We start from the raw sequence: 23,323 nt of genomic DNA on the forward strand, positions 1-23,323 counted from the left end.
TCATTGGGAAAATGCAGCATTGGCAGCCATCACTGAAGAAAAGGCAGTACTTGTTAACTTCTGCTGAAAGCAAAACTGTCACATTCTGTCAACTAAGAAAGCCACAGGACAGGGCCTGATCTGACGTCCAGATGAGGTGCTGTGCGTTAGTGCCTGTGAAAAAACCGGTGACTCTTCTGCCTGGTGTTGACCTGGGTCCTACTAAAGGCAATGTGTATAGTAGCTGTGCTGTGGCATTCACAATCAGGACACAAACAGACCAATATATGAGTGCGGTGGTTTCCAGAGTTTGGCTTTATTTTGCAGTACAGAAATCATTTGGAGCCATTTTGAGACAGACATCAATGAAGTAGAGGCTCTGTCAAATCAATACTGCATTGCAGCTTGGTCCACTGAAGAAGCCATACCTGGGAAACAAGATGCTTCTACACTTTACCTGCTTTGAGATGTGTTCCTCTCCCCTTCTCTCATCAATTTTACTAGGTTAAAACACCACATACTGGCTTCCTCCAAACAACTCCTTAAGCCTGGAGTTTGGTTAGAAACTTATGCCCATAAACCAAACTTGTGGCAATCCTATTTGGGCCCTGCCATAATACTTGACATAACACAAAATGTAATAATGCACAACACTTAAGAAATGCTGTCCCAAACTAGAAAATTTAGATTCAATGTCAAGATGGCACACAAATTGTATAGATCCAGCTCTTGAGCAGTGGAAGCACACAACTGCAAAGGCTACACTGATTAAAAGATACAAATACTGTATCAAGTTCTCTATCAATATCACAATGTATGTTTAAAACTGCTCCTTCACTACAAAAAAGCCAGTCTGGTTGGTTAAATAGAACAGAATGTGGTAAACAGCCAGTTCTGAATAGCCACTCCATGAAAACAAGTTAATACATGATATTAGAGAGATGAAGGGGAGGAGTATTTACTGGTTACAGCACTCTCAATCTTCATTTTGATTACAAACCAGGCCTTACAATATTGATTTCATACAATATGCACTATTTGCCAATTTTTAAATGTGTCCTAATTAGATAACACGTACTGCTGCTAGTCTTCCCCATAGATATCATTTTTCTTGCGCTTCATTTCCTCAAAGTCAAACTCAGATCCTGTCATCCTCTTATAGATGTCTTTTATGTCATCACACGTTGTCTCAAAGTGAGTTGTAGCATCATATGCACGAGAAATAAAGATCTGGAAACAAAAGTTTATGAGAATTTTAAGATTATATAGGCTATTTCCCTATAAAGCCTGATACATTTTTGTCAAGTCACACGCACCTGGCTGTCTGTTCCCAAATCTTTTGGTACAAGGAGGTCACTGATGCTAACAAATCTGGAAGAGAAAAAAATTGGCAGGTTAGTTCCCACACCCCATCTCTGCCTATATTTTCAAAGTTTAAGGTTGGTAGAGGAAAGACAGCCCACACCAATGGCTGCCAGCCTGGTTCTCGGGATCACTACCATTCAGCCCAAACTAAGACCTCAGTTTGTATCGTGGTTGACATAAATGAATACAACTTACTTCTGTTCAATTGGTTCCAAAAGCTCCAAAGCTGGTCTAATTTCTTTCTCAGGTTCCTTTGTTTCCACAGTTGTACTAACGATCGCAATGTACTTGCCCTGGGCAGCCACATTGTGTGCAGACGAGATCATGCAAACATAGATATCTACAAACAAATAACAGCTCAGTCTTTCATGGTTTGTAACCCTGGGACATGAACATTCCAGATTTCACATAATTGATTTAATTATGAATAAAAACTACTGGGAAGAGCCGATATCTTCAAGGCTTAAGTTCCTTAGGAAGATGAACTGGGTCAGGGTAAGAACACATATATTTAATAACTGGAACTTCTTTTAATCTTGTTATGGTTTGGATGTGGCTCATGTGTTAAAGACTTGGTCTCCATCTGGTGAAGCTAATAGGAAAACTGGACTGGTGGCACTGGCTTCATCAATGGTCAACTGGTCAGTCTAACTCTGCTCCCTCTCTGTGCTTCCCAGTCACCATTGAGATGATGGTAAGTGGCTTCCTCTACCACACAGATAACATTAGGTCTCATTTCAGCTCCCCCAAATGGAATCTACTGACTGAACTAAGTCAAAATTTTCCCTTCTGGAAGCATCAACAACACAGGCTAACAAATGAGTTGAAGATTGGGTCAAAAATGATGGAAGACTCCAACTTTAAATGATACAAAAATTTCTTCAGTGTACAAAATGAGGTATCTGGGTTTGAAACCCTAAACAATGTAACAAATTTCTACCAACATCTACTACTTACCAGACTTTCGATTGACTTGGTTCTGTGGAATAATAATCTGGCAGGAGTTGGCATCATTGGTATTCTTGATGGGATGGCTGAGAACACAGATAACTCTGATAACCTGGCCCACTTTTTCTACCCGATCTTTTACATAGCTGGGGTCACAGATGAGCTGCTTACAGCGAGCAATCTAGAACAAAATAAAAGATTGTAAAGAAGACATAAATGGAAATACATCCTGTGTTCATACATAAGACTATCTAGAATTCAAAACTACCTCAAAAAAGAACAGTGCTGGAGGAATCCCTATAAAGCTACATCCATGCAGTGGTATGCAAGATAAAGAACCCAGCAATAAATGCTTCACATTTACGGTCAAATGATTTGACTAAACCAAAAACATGGGCTGGAAAGGTTGCTCTGTGGTAGAGTGCCTTGCACGCATGAGACCCACAACCGGACCACCCTGCGCCCCCACCAAAAAAAGCTTCATGATACTGAACTTGATAATGTCTTTCTTACATCTCAGACACTGACAACAAAAGAAAAGAAAAAAATAGACCAAGTGGTCTTTGTGAAATTTTAAATTTTTGTGCATCAAAAAGTACTATTCACAGTATAAATGAGAAAGCCATGAAATGACAGGGAATATATCAAGAACTCAAAATGTCATTCAACCTCACTAAAATCTGATCTCAAATCCTCATTTCCCATGAGATTGAATCACCCGAAAAGGTTGAGGTTTCTACGTTTCCTAACAGTTCAGTGCACTGGGAAAGGTAAAGCAGAAGAATTCAAGTATAAGATTTACATTATAAAGAGCCCAGCCTGGGCTAGGAAGGTTGCTCAGTGGTAGAACACTGCCTTTCAGGCCCTGGATTCTATTCCTCAGCACCACATAAGCAAAAAGAAAAAAAGCCGGAAGTGGCGCTGTGGCTCAAGTGGTAGAGCACTAGCCTTGAGCTGAAGAGCTGAGGGACAGCACCCAGGCCCAGAGTTCAGGCCCCACGACTGGACCCCCCCCCCCCAAAAAAAAAAAAAAGAATAAAGAGCCCAGCCTCAAAACACGAAAAGCATTTTAGGTTTCCAGGCACCAACAGCAAATAAGGTATTTTGGAGTGCACGCATTACTAGCAGAACAGGCAAGGGCAATGACTAAGACAAAGGGCAGAAGTACTAAACAGTATGGTGACAAAAGGAAGGAATAAGTAATAATGTATTTAAAAACGTACAGCTCTCTGACCAGCAATATCATCTTCACCTGAGTATTTTTTTTGACCCGTCATGGGACTTGAACTCTGGGCTTGGGTTCAGCTTAAGGTGAGCACTGTACCACTTAAGCTTCAGCACCCCTTCTGGTTTTCTGGTGGTTTATTGAAGATAAAGAGTCTCAGGGACTTTCCTACCAGGGCTGGCTTTGAACCTTGATCCTCCGATCTCAGCTAGGAGAGTAGCTAGGATTATAGGCCTGAGCCACAGGTGCCGGGCTCACCTGAGAGTTTCTAAGAAAAGGCAGAGTTCTAAGGCCTCCTGTGTCAGAACATGCACTAAAACCAGACTAGCATGGTTTACAGAGTATTCAACTTTGAGTAACACTATTCAGAACTCTGCCTAGACCAGATCCACAGCTGAATCCTATATTAACCAACTAGCAAAGCCCAATTTCAACCAATAAATTCTGGATGGTAAAAATAAAGCCAAACAAAAATCTGAAAAATCTGGAGACAGACTCCAAAATACCCTTTAAATATGGGATACTTTTAAATTCCATAGTACTACATATTTTAGTCTTAAAAGAGCAAAGCAAACCAGAAAAGGTTAATGTATTAAAAACAACCCAAGGCACATCAACTACAGAACAATCCTGGGGAACACCAACCACCTAACAAAATCGTATAGTCTAGAAGCTAGCGTCAATGTCCACCTTCAAATAAGCACTTTTTTCACAAGAATGTAGTAATTTTAAAATTGTAAAAGCTACTTACCTCTCCTTCAGATTTAACACCAACTACTTTTCCATTCTGCACAATGATTTCTTCAATGGGCTTGTTCAGCATGTAGGTGCCTCCATAAATAGCACTTAGCCTACAAAGGTTGTTAACCCTCCATTATAATACAGAATTGTTTCAGCTGCATAAGTCTCCCTTCTTAGGTCTGGAATGTATTAAGGACTATTTTTTCAATTTCTTTCTAGAAGGATGTTATAGAATCTATAGGTAAAGTACGGATTTAATAAGCCGACTTAATTTCTCATACCATTACCACATCAAAAGGATCCAATGACCAGTATTCCAGAGATAGCTTGTAAAAAAGTCTAGTTCTTCCCCACATAAATTGTATACTTAGAAACAAAGATTATCAAAAGGCCCAGGAAAAAAGCAAGCAGAAAATGGAGAAGACACTAGAAGAGAAACAAGTGTCAAGGCAATTTACATGATCTACAGGGCTCTTCTGAGGGAACCACCTCTGTCTATGTAATACAGACAGTTCAGACAGCCAGGACAGAAATGGGAAGCCTGCAGTCTATAGATCTGAGGTAAGGTGGAATCTGGGGTAGTCTGTAGGGGAGGCTGGGCACCAGTGTCACACACTGGTGCTATTCAGGAGGCTGTGATCTGAGGGTTGCAGGTTCAAAACCAGCTTGGACAGTAAAGTCCCTTAGACTCATCTTCAATTACCAAGCTAGAAGCGGAGGTGTGACTCAAGTGGTAAAGCACTAGCCTTGAGCAAAGAAGCGCAGGGACAGAACCAAGGCCCTGAGGAGATGGGGAAAGCGGGGGGGGGGGGGGGGGGGGGGCGGGGAAAGGAGAGGAGTAGCTACTTGTGTCCAGGTCCTGAGAGTTCAATCCCCAGGACTACACAAAAAAGCATGTGTAGGAGAGAAACCCTGCAAAAAAAAAAAAGGGGGGGGGGATGTACAAAGGATTTAACGAGTCTGTATAAACTTTTCAAATATTAAAAGTTGTTCATACAAAAGGGAGAATCCAGTTGGGCACTGGGGTTTAAAGCCTGTAATCCTGAGCCGTGAGCACCAGCCTTGAATGAAAAGCTAAAAAAGAGCACTCAGGCCTTGAATTCAAGACCCAGTACTGGTCATGCATGTGTGCACACACATGTGCACACACACATCCCAAAAGGGAGAATCCAAGAGACCCAAAGAAAAACTTCAAATGATAAAAGCTGAGCTGAGATTACAGTTTTAAGTGGCGGTTTTGGAGAATGGTGACCCCAGAAAGACTTCACCCTAGTGTTCAAAGATTCAAAGTAAAAAAGATTCACCCTAAGAAAGTAAAATCAAGCCTCCACAAGTTAATAATTTAAATGCTTACTTGACCAAAAACCAGCTTTTCAGAGAATCTCTACCTATCCATTTACCCTATATATAATCTGTAACTACTAGACACATGAAAAAATGTAAAAATATGATCCAAAGTAAACAGAAAAAGCAATCAATAGAAACAAATACAAAGGTCCAGATGTCAAACGGCACAGGTAAAAAGACAACTGTTGTAAATATGCCCAAGGACAAATATCCTTCTTCAGAGATCTGTTAGGGAATAATGCATTATTAACATACAACCAAAATGAGCAGAGAAATTTGTAAAAATGTCATGTAAAAAATAGAAATTTTAGGGGCTGGGAATGTGGCTTAGTGATAGAGTGCTTGCCTTGAGCAAAAGAAGCCCAGGGACAGTCCTAGGCCCTGAGTTCAAGCCCCAGGATTGGCAAAAACAAAAAAAAGGAAAAGAAATTTTAGAAGTAGAAGGTGCAACATAAAAGTCACTGAATGGAATAAACAGGTTCTTTTCAGATTTTTCTCTTGGTTCAGGTAGGATGGGGATGGAGGTCATGTTCCATCCACACACATCACCAGCAGTAAAAGCAACCATAGCACAACAGCACGCTGCTCACTGGCCCATCCCAACTACTATAGCTCCTGGACTCCACAACAGCACCAGTTTCATTCTGTTCACAATTATACCTACTGTACATACTGTATACATACTCTTCTATATCCTGTCCCCATACTCTTCTACATCCTATCCATCATCCTGTCTATCCGTATTTCTCTACATCCTATTCTCCAGCAGGAGCACCCCTTACATCCTGTCCTCCAATGGCAACTCACTGTCCAACAGTGGTATAACTGCACTGGACCCTGTCCTTCAGCAGTCACACAAGGTCACAGACATCGGATCTCAAGGATTCCTATGTCTTGGTGTTACCTAAGGTAGCACACATGTGCATGACTCAAGGTTATATAGGTGTTATGAATTCCAGTCCTGGGAAAGTAAAGGCCCAAGCCCTCCCTCCATAAGCTAAGGTGCGAGTAGCCTGACTTACTCCATTTCCATATACTTGAGTACAGCAGGAAAACCCAGGTTAAGGAGCTGTAAACCTGAATCCAAGGTATTTGAGAGGCTGAGGCAGGAGGATCATGAGTTCAAGTCTAACCAAGAGAATTTAGTGAGGTCCTGTCCCAAAACAACAATAAACAGGGCTGGGGTGAAAGTCAGTGGCAGAGATCAATTCTCAGCATCCCCTTATCAAACAAACAAACAAAAAAGAAGCAGAAGTAGTCAGTGAAACTGAAGATACATGAACAGGCATTTTTGAACATGAGAGCCAATGAAAGAGATTAAAGAACTTCAATAACCTCAAGAGTTGCAACGAGCACTAGCACTTTGTCAAACTGAATTGTTTTATTGAAGCTCCGTGTTCAACTGTTCAGAAACTTTATTTAAAAAAAAAAAAATCAATGTATCTGGCAATGGTGGTACGACCATTCTCTACCACCCAGTTCCCCTAGGTGGTAGAGATCAGGAGAATCTTGGTTCCACACCATGTTTGCAACATTTCATCTCAACATAGTAGCACAAACCTGTCATTGTATCTAAAGTGGAAAGCAGAAATTGGAGGATCACAGTCCAGGCTGGCCTGGACAAAATTCCTTATCTCAAAAATAAGAGAGCAAAAAGGGCTAGAGGTATGCTTGAAGCAGCAGAGCATCTGCCCAGGAAGCATGAAGACTTCGATTTGAACCCTACTACTGCCAAGACATTATTATTATTATTTTTTTTTCCCCCAGGGCTGAGGACCGAACCCAGGGCCTTTTGTGCGCCGGGCGGGAGCCCTTCTGCTGGGCTAAACACCCAGCCCCAAGATATTATTTTTTTTAATAAAATGGAATAAAAAGTCCCAGAAAAAATAACAAAAGGAGAAAAAAGGAGAAGTGAATCTTAAAAAAAAAAAAAAAAGATGAATGACCTCTCACTATTCAGGAGTATATCTCAACAGTCAAATCACAGGTTATATACATCTACTCAAAATAAAGTTCAGAATCAATGTTAAACATAGGCTCTTACCTTGCAAATCCTTGAGGCAGTTCTCCAAGGCCATAGAGTGGATAAAGGTATGGGCTTTTACCATATCTTGCCAAAGACTCACTGTAAAGTTTAATCCTGTTAATGGTTTCACAACATGGCTGGTCTAAGTAGCTAGAAAAAAAGAAATAAGCATTCAAATAAGGGTTTGGTTTTCTTGTTCAATTTAAAATCTTTCTCAAGTAACTTCAAGCTATTATCTTATTTCATTTACAACGTTGCAACATCAATTTGCCATTAGAACCGCTTTACTCCTAGTACAATACATCTATAAAATTGCTGTTAAAATTTCCACTTTGGAGATCTGGGAAATTCACTTAAAAGTTCCAAGAAAACACAAGTCAAAAAAGGCCATCAGTTACTTACTCATCAGTTCTGTAAAGTGCAAGAGAATGACCAGTAAAATCTATGACATCTTGGCCCAGATCAAATTTTTTATACACATCTCGCATTGACGTCTTCTTAGGATCGACACCTTCAAAAGTTCTAGGATCTTTTTCATCAAAGTTGGCAACATAGACTAGAAATTTCCTGAAGCGACGTTTTTCAAATAGTCCCATTAAACCTACAAAACAATTTTTCAAAAAGCACACATTCACAATAGAACACTAAGCAAAGGAAAGCATGGAGGAAGTTTAAACATACATGTCATTTAACTTCAGCTCCTCTGATATAAAGTATGATTTAAGATAGGAAAATCTGAACCACATGGCTTCCAGTTTCATTTTTTAAGCACATAATTAAAACTGGACATTACAAAGACTTTGACCATACAAATACAAATCTTTATAGCCAGTATCTTTAAATTTTAAAGTTGAATTGTCTCTTACTCATAGAGAGTAAATGTGATTGACAAGCACATTATCTATGAAGACATCTCAATGTCTGTCCCTGACAACTCTGATCCACACAGCCCATCACCAAAAATTCTAAATGCTTTTTCTTTTCCTCTTCGGCATGTTAAAATGTATTCTGGCATCTATTGGATACTCTGGCATCTATTGGGAAAGACATTTAAGACATCAAGGATAAATTGCATCAAAATAATTTGGAAGTAGACTGTACAACAGGTCACTGTTTAATGAAGTTCTAGATAGTCAAGTTCACTGCTTGTTACTTCTTTATACATAGTTCTCAATTTTTCCTACTGATCAGTATTCCTACAAATAATATGTAGCTGGTAAGAAGACAATGAAAAGGAAACTTTCCTAATTTCATCCCCCTTCTCCTCTTCTCTTCAAATTGCCTAGAACAACATCAGGCACATACAGACATTCAATAATACCTGGAGACTAGTTTCTGAGATTCCTTTCCACTACAAAATCTCATGATTCTGAGTGGGAGAAAAAAAAAATGAAATCACTTACTAGATGCCAGGGCTTCTGCCTCAGTGGAAGGAACCTTGTAGATTTTTCCTCCTTTATAGACAAAGCTCCCTTCGATCACTTTGAAATCCATATAACGAGTGACCTCTGTATAAAGCAGCATCTTAACCAGCTGACCTAGAAGAGTCATATAATTCAAACTATAATATAAACCTTAGTATCATAGGAAATTAGAAGAAATACTATGCATGTACAGAAAAGTCATGCAACTCCCTCTCCCAATAAATATATGTTAGTAAAAAATATTAACTTGCCAGGTGCTGGTGGCTCACACCTTTAATCCCAGCTACTCAAGAGGCTGAGTTCTGAGGATCTCAGTTCAAAGCCAGCCTAGGCAGAAAAATCTGTGAGCTCTCATCTCCAGTTAACCACCAAAAAGCCTGAAGTAGATGTATAGCCAAAGTAGTAGAATAAAGAAACCAGGTGAGAACATGAGGCCCTGAGTTCAAGTTCTAGTATCAGCATCAAAGAAAACAAAGAAGACAAACCAGAAATAAATGTACATTTACACATTTCTAATATTAGTGGCTGCCAAATTTTTCATTACATCGTCCAGTAACTCCTACCAAAGAAACACCTATGGCTTTATTTAAATGGTTGAACCATTTAAATACTATACACTTACATACTATACACTTACAAAGTTCTTTAAATGTTGTACCTTCAATACTAAATCTTACCAACTTGCTTTGAAAAATCTATGTATTTTACTTATTTGAAGTATGAGGTTTAGAATTAATAATATTACTGCAATTTTATTTAGGCTGCTTATTTCTTTTTTTTTTTTTTTTTTTGGCCGGTCGTGGAGCTTGGGCGCTTTCCCTGTGCTCTTCAGCTCAAGACGAGTGCTCTACCACTTGAGCCACAGCCCCACTTCCAGTTTTCTAGTGGTTTATTGGAGATAAGAGTCTCACAGAGTTTCTGCTGGCTGGCTTTGAACCATGATCGACAGATCTCAGCCTCCTGAGTAGCTAGAATTACAGGCGTGAGCTACCAGCACCCGGCTATTATATTTCAAAGAGACAATAAAATATTTCAATGTCTAAGTCAACTTATATTCATTAAACTTAAATGAACATCAGATAAAGAACAAGGCTTGCAATGAGTTCTAACTTCCTATAAGCCCAAGAATGCTCAAACACTAAACGTAGAAAAATGTGCAGAGTACAGGCTGGCCAGTTCACTACCTAGGAAAGCTGATATATATTATGTATTTATTTGCTATTGCTGGTTGTGGGGCCTGAACTCTGGGCCTGGGCGCTGTCCCTCAGCTCTTCAGCTCAAGGCGAGCGCTCTATCACTTGCCTTTTCTGCTTATGTGGTGCTGAAGGCCTCATGCATGCGAGGCAAGCACTCTACCACTGAGCCACCTTCTCAGCCCAGCTGATATATTTCTTTTCTTTTCTTTCTTTTTTGTTGGTTGTGGGGCTTGAACTCTGGGCCTGGGCGCTGTCCCTGCACTCTTCAGCTCAAGGTGAGCGCTCTACTGTTTGAGCCACAGTGCCACTTGCCCAGCTGATATATTTCTAAACCTCATTCTGTTACCTTCAAATAGGACAAAATGACAAATAGTAAAATGAATAATATTAAAGGTTGTTGGGAAAGGGTAGTATTACTAATGAAAGCAAACATTGCAATTTAAAGTCTTTTTAAGAAGGTCATAGCCATAATTAGGAAGTAAACGGTAAGACTTGTCATCAATGCATTCTTTCTCCCTCTCCGCCACACACATAAGCATTCATACCACACTAGCTGAAAAGTGCAATGTTCACTGGGACAAGATTTATGTGTGTGTGATATATACATCTGTATATCTATACATACATACACATATGCTAAAATAGTCAATCTTATTAAATTTTAATGGTGAAATTTTGGTTATGTAAATTTATTTCCTTTAACTATATTTCTATTTTTGTGTATGTATGCCAATCCTGAGGCTTGGACTGAAGGCCTGGGCACTGTCCCTGAGCTTCTTTCACTGAAGGCAAGAGCTCTATCACTTGAGCCACAGCTCCAGTTCTGGCTTTTCTGGTGCTTACTTAGAGATCAGTCTTATGGACTTTCCTGCCCAAGCTAATTTAGAACTGCAATCCTACTCAGATACCAGCATTCTGAGTAGCAAGGAGTATAGGAATGAGACACCAGCACCCAGTTGTTTTCTAATTTTAATAATACTTGAGAATAAAACTTTTTATTATTCATTTCTAAAGAATTTGGTTCATTTTAAATTTCAGAGCATATTTAAACTTCCAACTATTTGTATTAATACAAACTACAAAATATGAACAGAAAAAAGAAAGGGCAGTACACACTTACTTCATAGGAAACAGATTTAGAACCAAGAATCTAGTTTTTAAATGTATTTTATGCCTCTAAAATAAGGGAATATTAATATGAAAAAGTCTACAAAATACTTTACAAGCTACAAAATTGAAAAACATTAAAATGACAGTTTCTAAAGATCTAGTTATTGAAGACTATTACCAAAGCATCAAGAGGGAAGTCAGTCAAAAAAAATCACAATTTTGGTATGTACTACACAATTGTGCCAAATGTTTATAACTGTGTCAAATGCTTACAAAGTCACATTTACAAAATGCTTTTGGTTTTGGTTTGTATAGTGCTGCATCATAATTTTGTTTCTCCAGAGCTGTTTATCAGTTAGTCCCCCCTCATTCTTATTGACTTCAGATACTCCTAATGGATCATTTATTAACCATACTGTTGGCATTCCACAAAACCCAGTTCCTCACACCCACAATAATTCTGTCCAAGAGTTAGTTTTTACTTCCAAATCAGACTCAAAATTAAGTTAGAATTCTTTACCATTAGCCATAAGGAACTTGGGAATTAAGTCAACATTCCAGTCTCTTCCTCTCCCCATTGATGCTGGTGGTACTCCTGGTAATTTAAATCTTTTGTATAACTAAAAGTAAAACAAAGAATTTCCATAATGTAAGAAAATTTAATTTTAATTATAAAATGAATAAGTGGCTTTGGCAATAATAACTAAACATTACTATGTAAGGGAAAGTATGAGGGAGTTTTACTTTTAATCAGATAACATTTTTATCAAGATTCCAATACATTTGTAATTTAAATATATTATGTAACTCATGAGTGCTAAAATACACAAGTTTGCTTTTATTTGTTACTAGTAGAAAAGCAAGAATACAAAACTATGTGTCAGTGACATACACTAGTCCTAGAGGTGTATTTATTTTTTGTAGAAATCACTTAAACTCATTCTCTCCTGAATAAAAGAAACGCTTAATTCTGCTTCTGTGGTATGAAAGAATTGAAAAACTAAATTTGAATTTTGTCAGAGGAAAACTAAAATTAGCTAAAATTTTCAAGTTCTATTAAGAAACAACTAAAGTACAAATTGTAGCACACATCTAAGGTTTACAATAATAAGCCTCGACATATTCATATACCCATTATTATTAAATCACCGTAAACTTGGCTTATGTGACTTTTGCAGGTGTTAGTTGATGTGGGTGGGTATGTATTGGGTAGCCAATTCATGTATACTTTCTATGAGCTAAGTATAAGCTTAGATAAAAGAAAGTTTGTGGTTTAAAAGTCTGAGAATATAAACCAGATGCTGGTGGCTTATGCCTTTAATAATAGCTACTTGGAAGGCTGAGCTCTGAAAATCATAGTTCAAAACCAGTCTGGGCAGGAAAAGTCTGTGAGACTCTTATCTCCAATTAACTACCAGAAAACTGGAAATGGAGCTGTGGTTAATAGTGGTAGAGCACTAGCCTTGAGCAAAAAAGCTTAGGGATAGCACTCAAGCCCTGAGTTTAAACCCCATGACAGAAAGAAAGAAAGAAAGAGAAAGAAAGAAGGAAGGAAGGAAGGAAGGAAGGAAGGAAGGAAGGAAGGAAGGAAGGAAGGAAGGAAGGAAGGAAAGAAAGAAAGGAGAGGGAGGGAGGGAGAGAGGGAGAGAGGGAGAGAGGGAGGAGGGAGGGAGGGAGGGAGAGAGAAAGAGAGATACAAAGGAAGAAAGGAAGGAAAGAAGGAAAAGAAAAGAAAGAGGGAGGGAGAGAAGGAAAGAAGGAAAGAAGGAAAGAAAGAAAGAAAGAGGGAGGGAGGGAAGGAGGAAGGAAGGAAAAAAGTTTGAGAATATGAATTCAACCTTTTAATTCCTACTCGGAACAGGAAACATCTGGTGAAGGCTGTGTATGGCACAGGAAATATTTGGCATATGACAAAATAAACACATATGCTTTTTGTGTACTTCTTTTCAACTTCCCAGAGCTGTCTTCTGTACTGGTAATTTTTTATGGGCTGCAAATGATCTTATAAATATCTAAATGGGGCTAGGGACCAGTGGCTCATACCTGTAAACAAGCTACTAAGGAGACTGACACCTGAGGATTGCAGTTCTAAGCCAGCCCAGGTAGGAAAGAAAGTCCATGAGATTCCTATCTTCAATTTAGCACCAAAAATCCACAAGTGGAACTGTGGCTCAAGTGGTAGAGCACTAGCCTTGAGCAGAAAAGCTCAGGGACAGTGCTCAGTGCCTGAATTCGAGGTCCAGGATAGGCACCAAAAACAAAACAAAAACAATCCAAATGTTTTTTGGCAGAAATAACAGGAAAAAGGTTCCCCATCCCTAAGTAACACTGGCAACAACTGAATAAAAATTAATGAGGAGAAAAGGGAATGGTAAAGGAGAGAAGAAAGCTTGTTTGTCTTACTTAAGAGCAACAGTAAGTATACTAGTGTGGAAGGAACAATGCCAGCATGTCCCTGCACAAATGACCTATAAGAAGAGATCTGAACGATGTCATCACCCCAACCAAAGCTGTAAGCATCATTCACAGTAGGGGTAACCTAACATTATGTGCCTTTAATGCAATGTAGAAGGAAATAACCAACAACCTATAAAATATCCTAGCCTTCTCAGAAGGAAAAGAAAGGGGGGAAGTGAGGTAGTCTTTTGTAGACTAAGAGAATTAAGAGAAACAACAGGAATGCAAAACTTCAACAGTCAGAGATCAATGGAAAACCTGAGAGGTCTAGATACTGTCACTTTTCATAAACATGTAATGATATTATGATTATGCAGGAGGACAATGTTATATTTAACATCTGTATGTTATCATGTCTACATTACTTTCAGTGGTTCAAACCCAACAGAGCAAAGCTGAGTGTGGTGATACATGCTTGTAATTCCAGCACTCAGAAAGCAGAGGCCAAAGGATCATGAGTGTTTAAGGCTAGCCTGGGCTCTATTTTATCTCAAACAAAGAAACATACACAAGAATAACCCCGAACCATTAACAACAATAATAAAAATGTATCAAAACATTAATTGCTCAATTCAGATGGAAGGATTTTGATACAAATAGTCTATCAACTGTCTGTATTCTCTCTTATTCTTTTTTCTTTTTTTGGCCAGTCCTTGATCTTAGGGCCTGGGCACTGTCACTGAGATTCTTTTGCTCAAGGCTAGTACTCTACCACTTGAGTCACAGCACCAGTTCTGGCTTTTTCTGTTTATGTGGTATTGAGGAATCGAACCCAGGGCTTCATATATGCTAGGCAAACACTTGAAGCCACATTCCCAGCCCTGTATTCTTAAATACAGAGAAAAGTCTTTATGACATATAAGTATGAAGTTCAATAAGTCACTGAATATGTAAAAAACATGGAATACATGTACAAATTTCTTTGGCTCTCTCTCTCTCTCTCACACACACAGAGAGAACATAGTACAGCTCATATCCATACGTGTATCTGGATGGTCTACAAGACCCACACAGAGAAATAAACAATTTAGTAGACAGAAAATAGTTCATGTGCCCATCCCCTAAAAACTGGGAATCACGACACGTTTCACAAGCCACTCTGAAATGTTAACCCCACAAACACAATTCTGTAATCAGAAAAGTGGGGATAAATATAAGACAACCAGTAAGACTCTGGAGAGAAGACTGGCACCATGCCAGGCACACACCAGGTTCCCTACCATTCCTCCCACTCCCACTATGGTATTAAATGCTACATGGCAACAAAGTCACAATTTAAAGTTCTATAAGTCCCAAAGAACCTAAAGAACCATGGTGCTACAGACTTTCTAGTTAATAAAACAAAAACAACCCAAGTGGTAAAATCCTTCAACTACAAAGGTATATGAATTCCTACGAATACGTACATCTTCCAGTGGCGTGATAGACGCACTTTCACCTCCATAATATGGGTTCTGATCCATGTGGAGAACCTTCTTTCCATTCACTGACATTATACCTGACAGGATACATTCCTGCAGAGAAAACAGACATCTCTTTAAAAGAAGAAAAGTCACAGCATGTTAAAAATTGACTTTTTTTTTTTTTTTTTTTTTGCCAGTCCTGGGGCTGGAACTCAGGGCCTGGGCACTGTCCCTGAACTTCTTTTGCTCAAGGCTAGAGCTCTCTCACTTGAGCCACAGCGCCCCTTCCAGCTTTTTCTGTGATGTGGTACTGAGGAGTCAAACCCAGGGCTTCATGCATGCTAGGCAAACAGTTTACCACTACCACTACTACCACCATCCTACCACTCTACCACATTCCCAGCCCCCAAAACTGATTTTTTTTTTATAGGAAGAAACTGTCGCCAGGTGTCAGTGGCTTTATGTGTATAACTCTATTGAATCAGGAGACTGAGATCTGAGGACTGTGGTTCAAACACTCTTTATTTCCAATTAATCAGCCAAACCTGGACGTGGGAGCTGTGGCGCAAGTGCTAAAGTGTTAGCCTTGAGCAAAAAAGCTCAGGGACAGCAGCACTCAGGTCCCAAGTTCAAGCCCTGTTACTGACATGAAAGAAGAGAGAGGGAGAAGGAGAGAAAGCAAGAAAGACTGCATTACCCAAAGTAAACCAGTGCTTTCCAAATAACAGAAATAATACTATAAAATAATGCAGGGGCTGGGTACTAGTACCTTACCCTTATGGTAGTAAAACAATAAAAACAGGGGCTGGGAAGGTGGCTCAGTGGTAGAGCACTTGCCTTGCATGCTCGAGGCCCTGGGTTCGATTCCTCAGCACCACATAAGAAAAAAACCGGAAGTGGCACTGTGGCTCAAGTGGTAGAGTGCTAATCTTGAGCTGAAGAGCTGAGGGACAGTGCCCAGGCCCAGAGTTCAGGGCCCCACGACCGGACCCAAAAATAAAAAATAAAAACAAATAAACAAGGTTCTGACAAAACAAAGAGGAAGAACCAGCTAATAAAAGTAGGTATCAGGACCCAACTTTTGGAGGCAAAATCATAGCAAAGTGAATATTGCAGAGCCTATACATCTAATCCTTCACACTCCACTACAAATAAGCATGACATACTAGTTTGTAGCCCTATAGTAAGCGCTAAAGGTTAAAATCTAAAATAAAGGGCCTAGAAATTTAAATTCGGGAGTCTAACAGCTGCTAACTTCAACAGCACTGCTTGGAACAAATATGACCAAAGCTAAGTGAAACTAGTAGGAATTCTACAGGCTCAGACTATATATTCATCTATAGAAGACTGTTTCTATATTACTAAAATAAAACATAGTACCTTAAGTGTAATGCTTGAAACTCTATTTTACACATGGGATGAAGTTACTAATTCACTGATAAAAATGAGTCAGAGCTGGATATATTAATGATCCTCAATTTGAGTATCTCCTAAAATTAAAACTTATTACTACCTACCTTTTAAATATGGAATAACAAGCAAGTAACTAGAAAAACTGGGAGAGAATGAGGGAAAGGGAGACACGGTTTGAAAGGATTGTACTCATTACCTGACTCATGTAACTGTAACCCCTCTGTATATCAACTTTATAATAGCAATAAAAAGAAAGAAAGAAAACCTGGCCCAGGGCTGGGGATGTAGTTCAATCATAGAGTGAGCACTTACCTAGCATGCATGAGATGCTGGTTTTGAATCCCAACATGACAAAAAACAACGAATCACCCACAAAGAAAGAAAACACTTTCTATCAATTGTGTATGTCAAGAACAATAATAGGCTTGGTGCCAGTGGTTCACGCCTGTAATACTAGCTAGTCAGGAGGCTGAGATCAATGTTCAAAGCCAACCCAGGCATGAAAGTCCCTGAGACTCTTATCTCCAATAAACCACTCAGAAAACCGTAAGTTTGGCACAGTGGCTCAAGTTGTAGAGCGCTAGCCTTGAGCTGAAGAGCTGAGGGACAGCTCTGAGGCCCACAGACCCATGACCCCCCCACCACAAAAAGAGAACAATAATGGAAATGTGTATGACTATCCTCAACATATTAGGCTTAAACCCAACATATAATTTTAAACTCACCCACAAATGACCTACACAAAACAAGAACACACACAAACATCAAAATAAGATATACAACTATGTTCAAAATACAAATTCTTTATGAGTTGCTAGCCTCCTAGCAAAGGGGGGAAGAGAAGATCAAAAAGGGATTTTCATTTCAGACAGGTCTGAAATGAAAGGAGAATCAAAGTACCCACAAAGCTTACTAAGTCTCTTTTTTTTCTTTTTTCTTTCTTTCTTTTTCTTTTTTTTTTGTCGGTCCTGAGGCCTGAACTCTGGGACTGGGCACTGTCCCGCAGCTCTTCAGCTCAAGGCTAGCACTCTACCACTTGAGCCACAGCACCACTGCTGGCTTTTTCTGCGTATGTGGTGCTGAGGAATCAAACTCAGGGCCTCATGCATGCAAGGCAAGCACTCTAACACTGAGCCACCTTCCCAGCCCTAGCTTACCTAAGTCTTAATGAGAGTACATTTATTATAGCACAACACAATATTAACATTCATGAAATGAGATATTAGTTATCAAGTAAATTTACTGTCTTGGTGAAGTTATTAAAATCATTAGAAAGGTTTTTTTCCAAGAACTGTAGTCCTTCAAAGGGATAATTCTCAATTCTTTAGGAAACTAAATTACACCAAATACTCCATTTTTCCTAGCCAGAGCAAAGATTTTAGTTTTTACCAAATTGTTTCAGGCCTCCTTCATAAAAGTTATGGTGCATATTTATGGATTTAATATGAGCTTAATTAAGACTTAATGGATAGAAAACAAGGGCAAAAAGGCAAACTCCAACACACTTGTTTGAAAGACTATCTTAAAGGAAGAAGATGGGTGTAGTATTGCATCAAAAAACAGGAGGATCCATGTACAAGGCACGTGGAAGTAGGAGGTGCAAGATTCTATCAAGGACAAGAGGCCTGGCTCATCAGTAGAAAGCCTGCCTAGACAGCACGAGGCCCTAAGTTAAACCCCTTACCAACAACAAATACATAAGTAACAAGCTCTTAACATGCAAAGAACTTAATACACGGGGCATTATATATTTTGGTACCTATAACTGACACCATCTGCCTTCATTAGGTCTTTAAACCTTACACAGTAAATATTTAAATTAAGGAAATTAAACAATATGTTAACTCTGAGTCAGCTGTAATTTGGGGGTTTTTAACTTCGATGATCCTTTAGTCATGTAAGCCCTAGTACCACTAAAAATGAGGATCTAAGATTTCTCTTTACTGCTAGGTGCAGGTGGCTCATGTCTACTACTCAGAAGACTGAGATCCAAGGATTGAGGTTTGAAGCCAGCCAGGGCAGAAAAGTCCCTGTGAGATGCTTATCTCCAACTAACCACTCAAAAACTGGAAGTGGAGCTGTGTCTCAAAGTTGCAGAACCCTAAGCCTTGCACTAAAGGAATTCAAAGACAGCAAACAGGCCCTGAGTTCACACCATACAACTGATTCAGAAAACCTTTTTCTCTTTATCAAAATCATCCTTTCACCACTGCTTTTATCAATGGTGTTCATAATGCTATTGCCATGAATTGATACAATTCTTAAAGAATGTGCCCCAAAATAGTCTAGGAAGACTCATGGAGATTGAAGCTTTTACACTAATAAAAGATAATGTGTCTAATTTCAAGTTTAGTATGTACTCATCGCCCATCAGTAAGCTCACAATCCAAATGAGTTTAAATAAAAATGTCTTGGTTGTTATAAGGACTGTTTCATCTTTGGTACAAAGTGAAGCTTCTAAACAAGGAAAGTGGAACTTCCATGATGGATTTGTACCCAGTTATCGTGTTCAACAGACCTTAATCATGAGCAAATCTGAAATATTAGCAATACCCAGAGAAAAACAGTAGAACAGCTCCTACAAAAAGAAATTCAGCCAAATGGTCCACATTGAAAATGACTGAATCGCTTTTGGGTTTTTGTTTCTATTATCTTTAAGTAGTTATACAAAGAGATTACGTCAGTTTATCAATACAATGCATCTTGATCAATATCACCCCTTTCATGTTTTCCCCATCCCTCCTAACCCCAAGGAATGGCTTTCTGAATAAGTAATAGGCGTGTATTTGGTACTACTTCCTAGATCATCATCACATGCCTGTTTCTGGACTGGTTAAATATAACCAAAGTAAAAAGGGTATGTTCAAAAGAGTATTATCCAACAATAATCACTAATCTTTTTTTTTTTTTTTTTGTCAATTGTAGGGCTTGAACTCAGGCTCTGGGCACTGTCCCTGATGTCTTTCTGCTCAAGGCTAGTGCTTTACCACTTTGAGCCACATGCAGCTTCTGACTTTCGAGCAGTTAATTGGAGATAAAGAGCCTCATAGGGACTTTTCTGCCCGTGGCTGGGTTTGAACCTTGATCCTCAGATCTCAGCCTCCTGAGTAGCTAGGATTGCAGGCATGAGCCACCAGCACCCAGCTTAGAACAGTTCTTTAGAAAACTAAAAAACTTAGTCAAACAATTCACAACAACCAAGTAATAGGTAGGTCCAGATGCCCACTGACAGATGAATAAAGAAAATATGGTGTATACATACACACAAGGAAGTATATTATTCAACCATTACAAATCAAATTGTGTCATCTACAGGAAAATAGATGGAACTGGAGTTCATGTGAAGTCAAGTGAGATTCAGAAGGACAAATATTATATGTACTATCTAGTATACTGAATCTTGATTCATAAATAGCAAACAGACACAAATCCCAATGGACATCTATTTGCAGACCAGGCAGTGATAGTGGAAGGAAGCAGACAAGTGATGGGAGGTGAGATCAAAGTACATGGAATATACAGCAGAAGTGCCATAATGAAACATATTGTTTTGTACAATTTAAATAAAAATCAACATGGCTTTATCTTAGGGAAGAGAATGATATGGCAGGGTGTTTTTGTTTTTGTTTTTAAATGACCCTTCCCTTTCACTATGTGTATTTGTTATTGAATCTGGGACAGATATAAGTGTGACTTTTAATTTTTCTTCTTTTCTATTTTTCCAGATTTACTACAGTATTATTTTTACAAAACACAATAGCCAAATAAAAACTCAGATTTTTCTCTTGTCGAGAAGGCCACATAATTATTTATGGATGTCATCTAAATTGTATATAATTTGATCCTGAGATTACACTGCAGTTCAATAAATGTGAAGTGGTGGTTTATAGTAAATGATTATGTGAAGTCAAATCATATGGAATTCACAAGACTTACAACAGTGCTCCTAAGATTATGTGGGAACTCAGTTCAAATTTCAAATGTTCCCTAAACTGACAGCCCAAAAGGTTGGTTTTCCAAGATGAACTTGTTTTTACATTTTAATAACAAAAGTACAATTTCCAAAAATCCGCCTGCATTATTTGCAGAATATTATCTCTAAGCAGACAGATACCCAGGAAAATAATTATACTGTGGTATTAGATACCCCTAAAACTTTATTAGGAATGCATTCTTCGTGTTATTGATTTATCTTCTAAGTCTTGGTAAGGAGTGTAGTAGGTACAACAGAGAACTTGGCTTCTGGCAAGCTCTATCATTAATCCATTTCTTAGGGAAAAGCATCCAGGTGGGACAGTGAAAGCAACAAAACAAATCCCACCAAGGGAACATTATAGCAAGGGTCCGGTGGATGAGAAAGCATTGGATAAACATTATAGCAAGGGTCCGGTGGATGAGAAAGCATTGGATAAACACGTCTGGAGGAAAAAATAAAAAACCAACTCACTTCTTCCAAATCACCAGATGCTCAGTAAGTGAATGAAAGGATGGCTTAAAAGAAGCTGTAAGGCTTCTTCTTTGGAGATTGGGGAATAAACAAAAAAAAATTAAAGCTAGTGTCTTCATTTTCTCCAAAAACTTTTAAAAACTCTTGCAAATCAGCGGCTATCCAAGGACTCGTCACGAAACCTTCCGCTCGACTCCGCTGGCCAAAGGCTGACCGGTAGAGGCGGCTGCAAGCTAGATAGGAAATGCGCCGGCCGGGGGCCACCTCCTCCCCCTCCGTCTGCTTCCAGTCGGAAGAGGTCACCCACCCAAAAGGGAAGTGCGGGGACATCTGCACCGCGGGCAGGCTTTAGTTACTGTGTTTCCTCTTCGCTAGCTGCTCCTCACCAGCCGTCCTCGGTCCCACCCGGCTGACTGCCTTCACACACGGATGCACAACCAGAGTTCCAGTTCCTGCTCTTCCCCCCGGCCCGCCGCACATGGGGCAAAGCCCACGCGCGGGGCGCCCCACAAATCTCACCCGCACCCACGATGACACCTCCGCGCCCCGCTTTCCAAAACCCAAGGCGGACGAGGAAAGAAGCCCGGGAGCAGAGGCGCCCCGAGGCCGCTGATGGGCGACGCGGGGCCCCCGCCGCGGCCCGCGGGTGCGCCCACCCTCCCGACGCGGGCGGCCCCGGGCCGCGGCCTGGCCGGGGGGCCCCGCAGGGACCGCCCCGCCGCCGCCACCCTGGGCCCATCCTCCCTTCCGGGCCGCCCTTTCACCCCGGGACCGATTCCCCGCCCCCCACCCTCGGACGATCCCGCTCCCCGGCCGACTCCCCCGCTGCCCGCACCTCCCCTCCCCCGGTTCGGGCCGCCCTCCACCCCCTCGCCGCTCGCGGCTCACCGTCAGGCCGGTGCCCAGCACGATCACGTCGTATTCCTCATTCATGGCGGGGAAGGGCGAGGCTCCGAGAAACGAGGAGACGCAGGGGCACTGCAGCCGCCCTCAAGAAGCGGGAAAGGACTCAGGCCGTCCTCGGGCCTGAAGAAAGAGGGAAGGCCGAAGGAGAGGTAAGATGGAGCTGAGAAAGAGGCAAGGCCGGCCGCCACCTCAGACGGGAAGAGCTAGGAGGGAGGGCGCGGGGCGGGGCGGGGCGGGGATGGGGCGAGAGGGGAGGGCGCGGCGGCGGCGGCGCAGCCTCCTCGGCCAGGGCGGGGCCTGCGGAGAGGTCGCGAGAGCCGTCAGTCACGCGCTTCCCGCTCTCTGATTGGATAGCACCAGTCACTAGCCCAAGCCTTTTCCGCCACTCGCGGGAGGAGGGCGGGATGTCGCCATGTCGGCTTCCGGTTCCCCGCCCGTCTTTGCCACCGTGGTCTGGGCCGCCGTGGCATGCGGGGCTTGGACCGAGTTGAGCTTGAGCGTGGCGGGACGGAGGCCGCCGCTTGGCTGCCGCGGTCGTTACTCCAGCCCTTGGGCAGGTGGGACTGGCTGGATCCGAGGCTCCAGAGCCCGACCGCCGTCCTTGGACTCTGGTGCCCGCGGGGCCACGTGGGTGAGGAACTTGGGGCCCGGGCCGCCCCTCGGCGGACGTCAGCCTGGTCGCCACGGGCCCGGAGCCTGCTCCCGCCCGTTGGGTTGGGCTCAGTGGTGCGGCGAAGAGCTCAGACACACAGTCCCTGCCTTATTTTGAGTTCTGAGTCATACTCGTTTGGCTCTGGCCCCCAAACGTCTCTGCGAGAGGTAAAGCTTGTCCCCAAGTGGCCACCATCCATAGTGGAAGTGCACGCAGGTTATTACCTGCCCTGACAGTGTACCCTGGTAGCCTAGCAACCGAGCCTAGGCCCGCCCCCTGCCCAAGGCCGCCAAAGTGTGCCCTTATACGGCAAACGCTGAATTGCACTGTTCAGATAGTTTTGAACATTTCCTGATTTTCTGGTTTTAGATGTAGTTTATCACACTTGAGTTGAGATGCATTTATGAGCTCTCTTTGGTCCGAAGTGCTGCTTGGTTCCAAGATTATACTGTTTAAAATTACGCTAAATTTCGTTTCAGCTTTTGTTGTTGCTTAAAAGATTAGCCTAGTCTGCAGGACCTAGAATTAAACATGCTGTGGTCCCCAAGATCGTCAAACTAACACGTGAGGTACCCACCTTTTTGCAGCAGCTGGTGGGCCTAGGTAAGTTTTACTTTTGGACCCACGCTCCACTCACTTTATGTTTTGAACTCTCCTTTGTCTGAGTAAATTAACTGAATTGAA

General features: G+C 41.1%; 1 protein-coding gene across 1 annotated transcript; it reads right to left on the reverse strand.

The window, feature by feature from the left end:
• Positions 1-271: 271 nt before the first annotated feature.
• LOC138807714 (rab GDP dissociation inhibitor beta) lies at positions 272-22,052 on the reverse strand. Its single transcript, XM_069993491.1, has 11 exons — positions 21,970-22,052; positions 15,225-15,332; positions 11,882-11,981; positions 9,035-9,169; positions 8,034-8,232; positions 7,650-7,781; positions 4,269-4,368; positions 2,302-2,473; positions 1,540-1,684; positions 1,296-1,350; positions 272-1,209 (listed from the first exon to the last, which is right to left on the reverse strand). Exons 1-11 carry the CDS (start codon positions 22,012-22,014, stop codon positions 1,063-1,065), a joined length of 1,338 nt encoding a protein of 445 aa, XP_069849592.1. The 5' UTR covers positions 22,015-22,052; the 3' UTR covers positions 272-1,062.
• Between the last annotated feature and the right edge of the window lie 1,271 nt (positions 22,053-23,323).

Source organism: Dipodomys merriami, unplaced genomic scaffold (genome assembly GCF_024711535.1).
Source record: "Dipodomys merriami isolate MVZ:Mamm:240054 unplaced genomic scaffold, mDipMer1.0.p SCAF_429, whole genome shotgun sequence".
Taxonomy (NCBI): Eukaryota; Metazoa; Chordata; class Mammalia; order Rodentia; family Heteromyidae; genus Dipodomys; species Dipodomys merriami.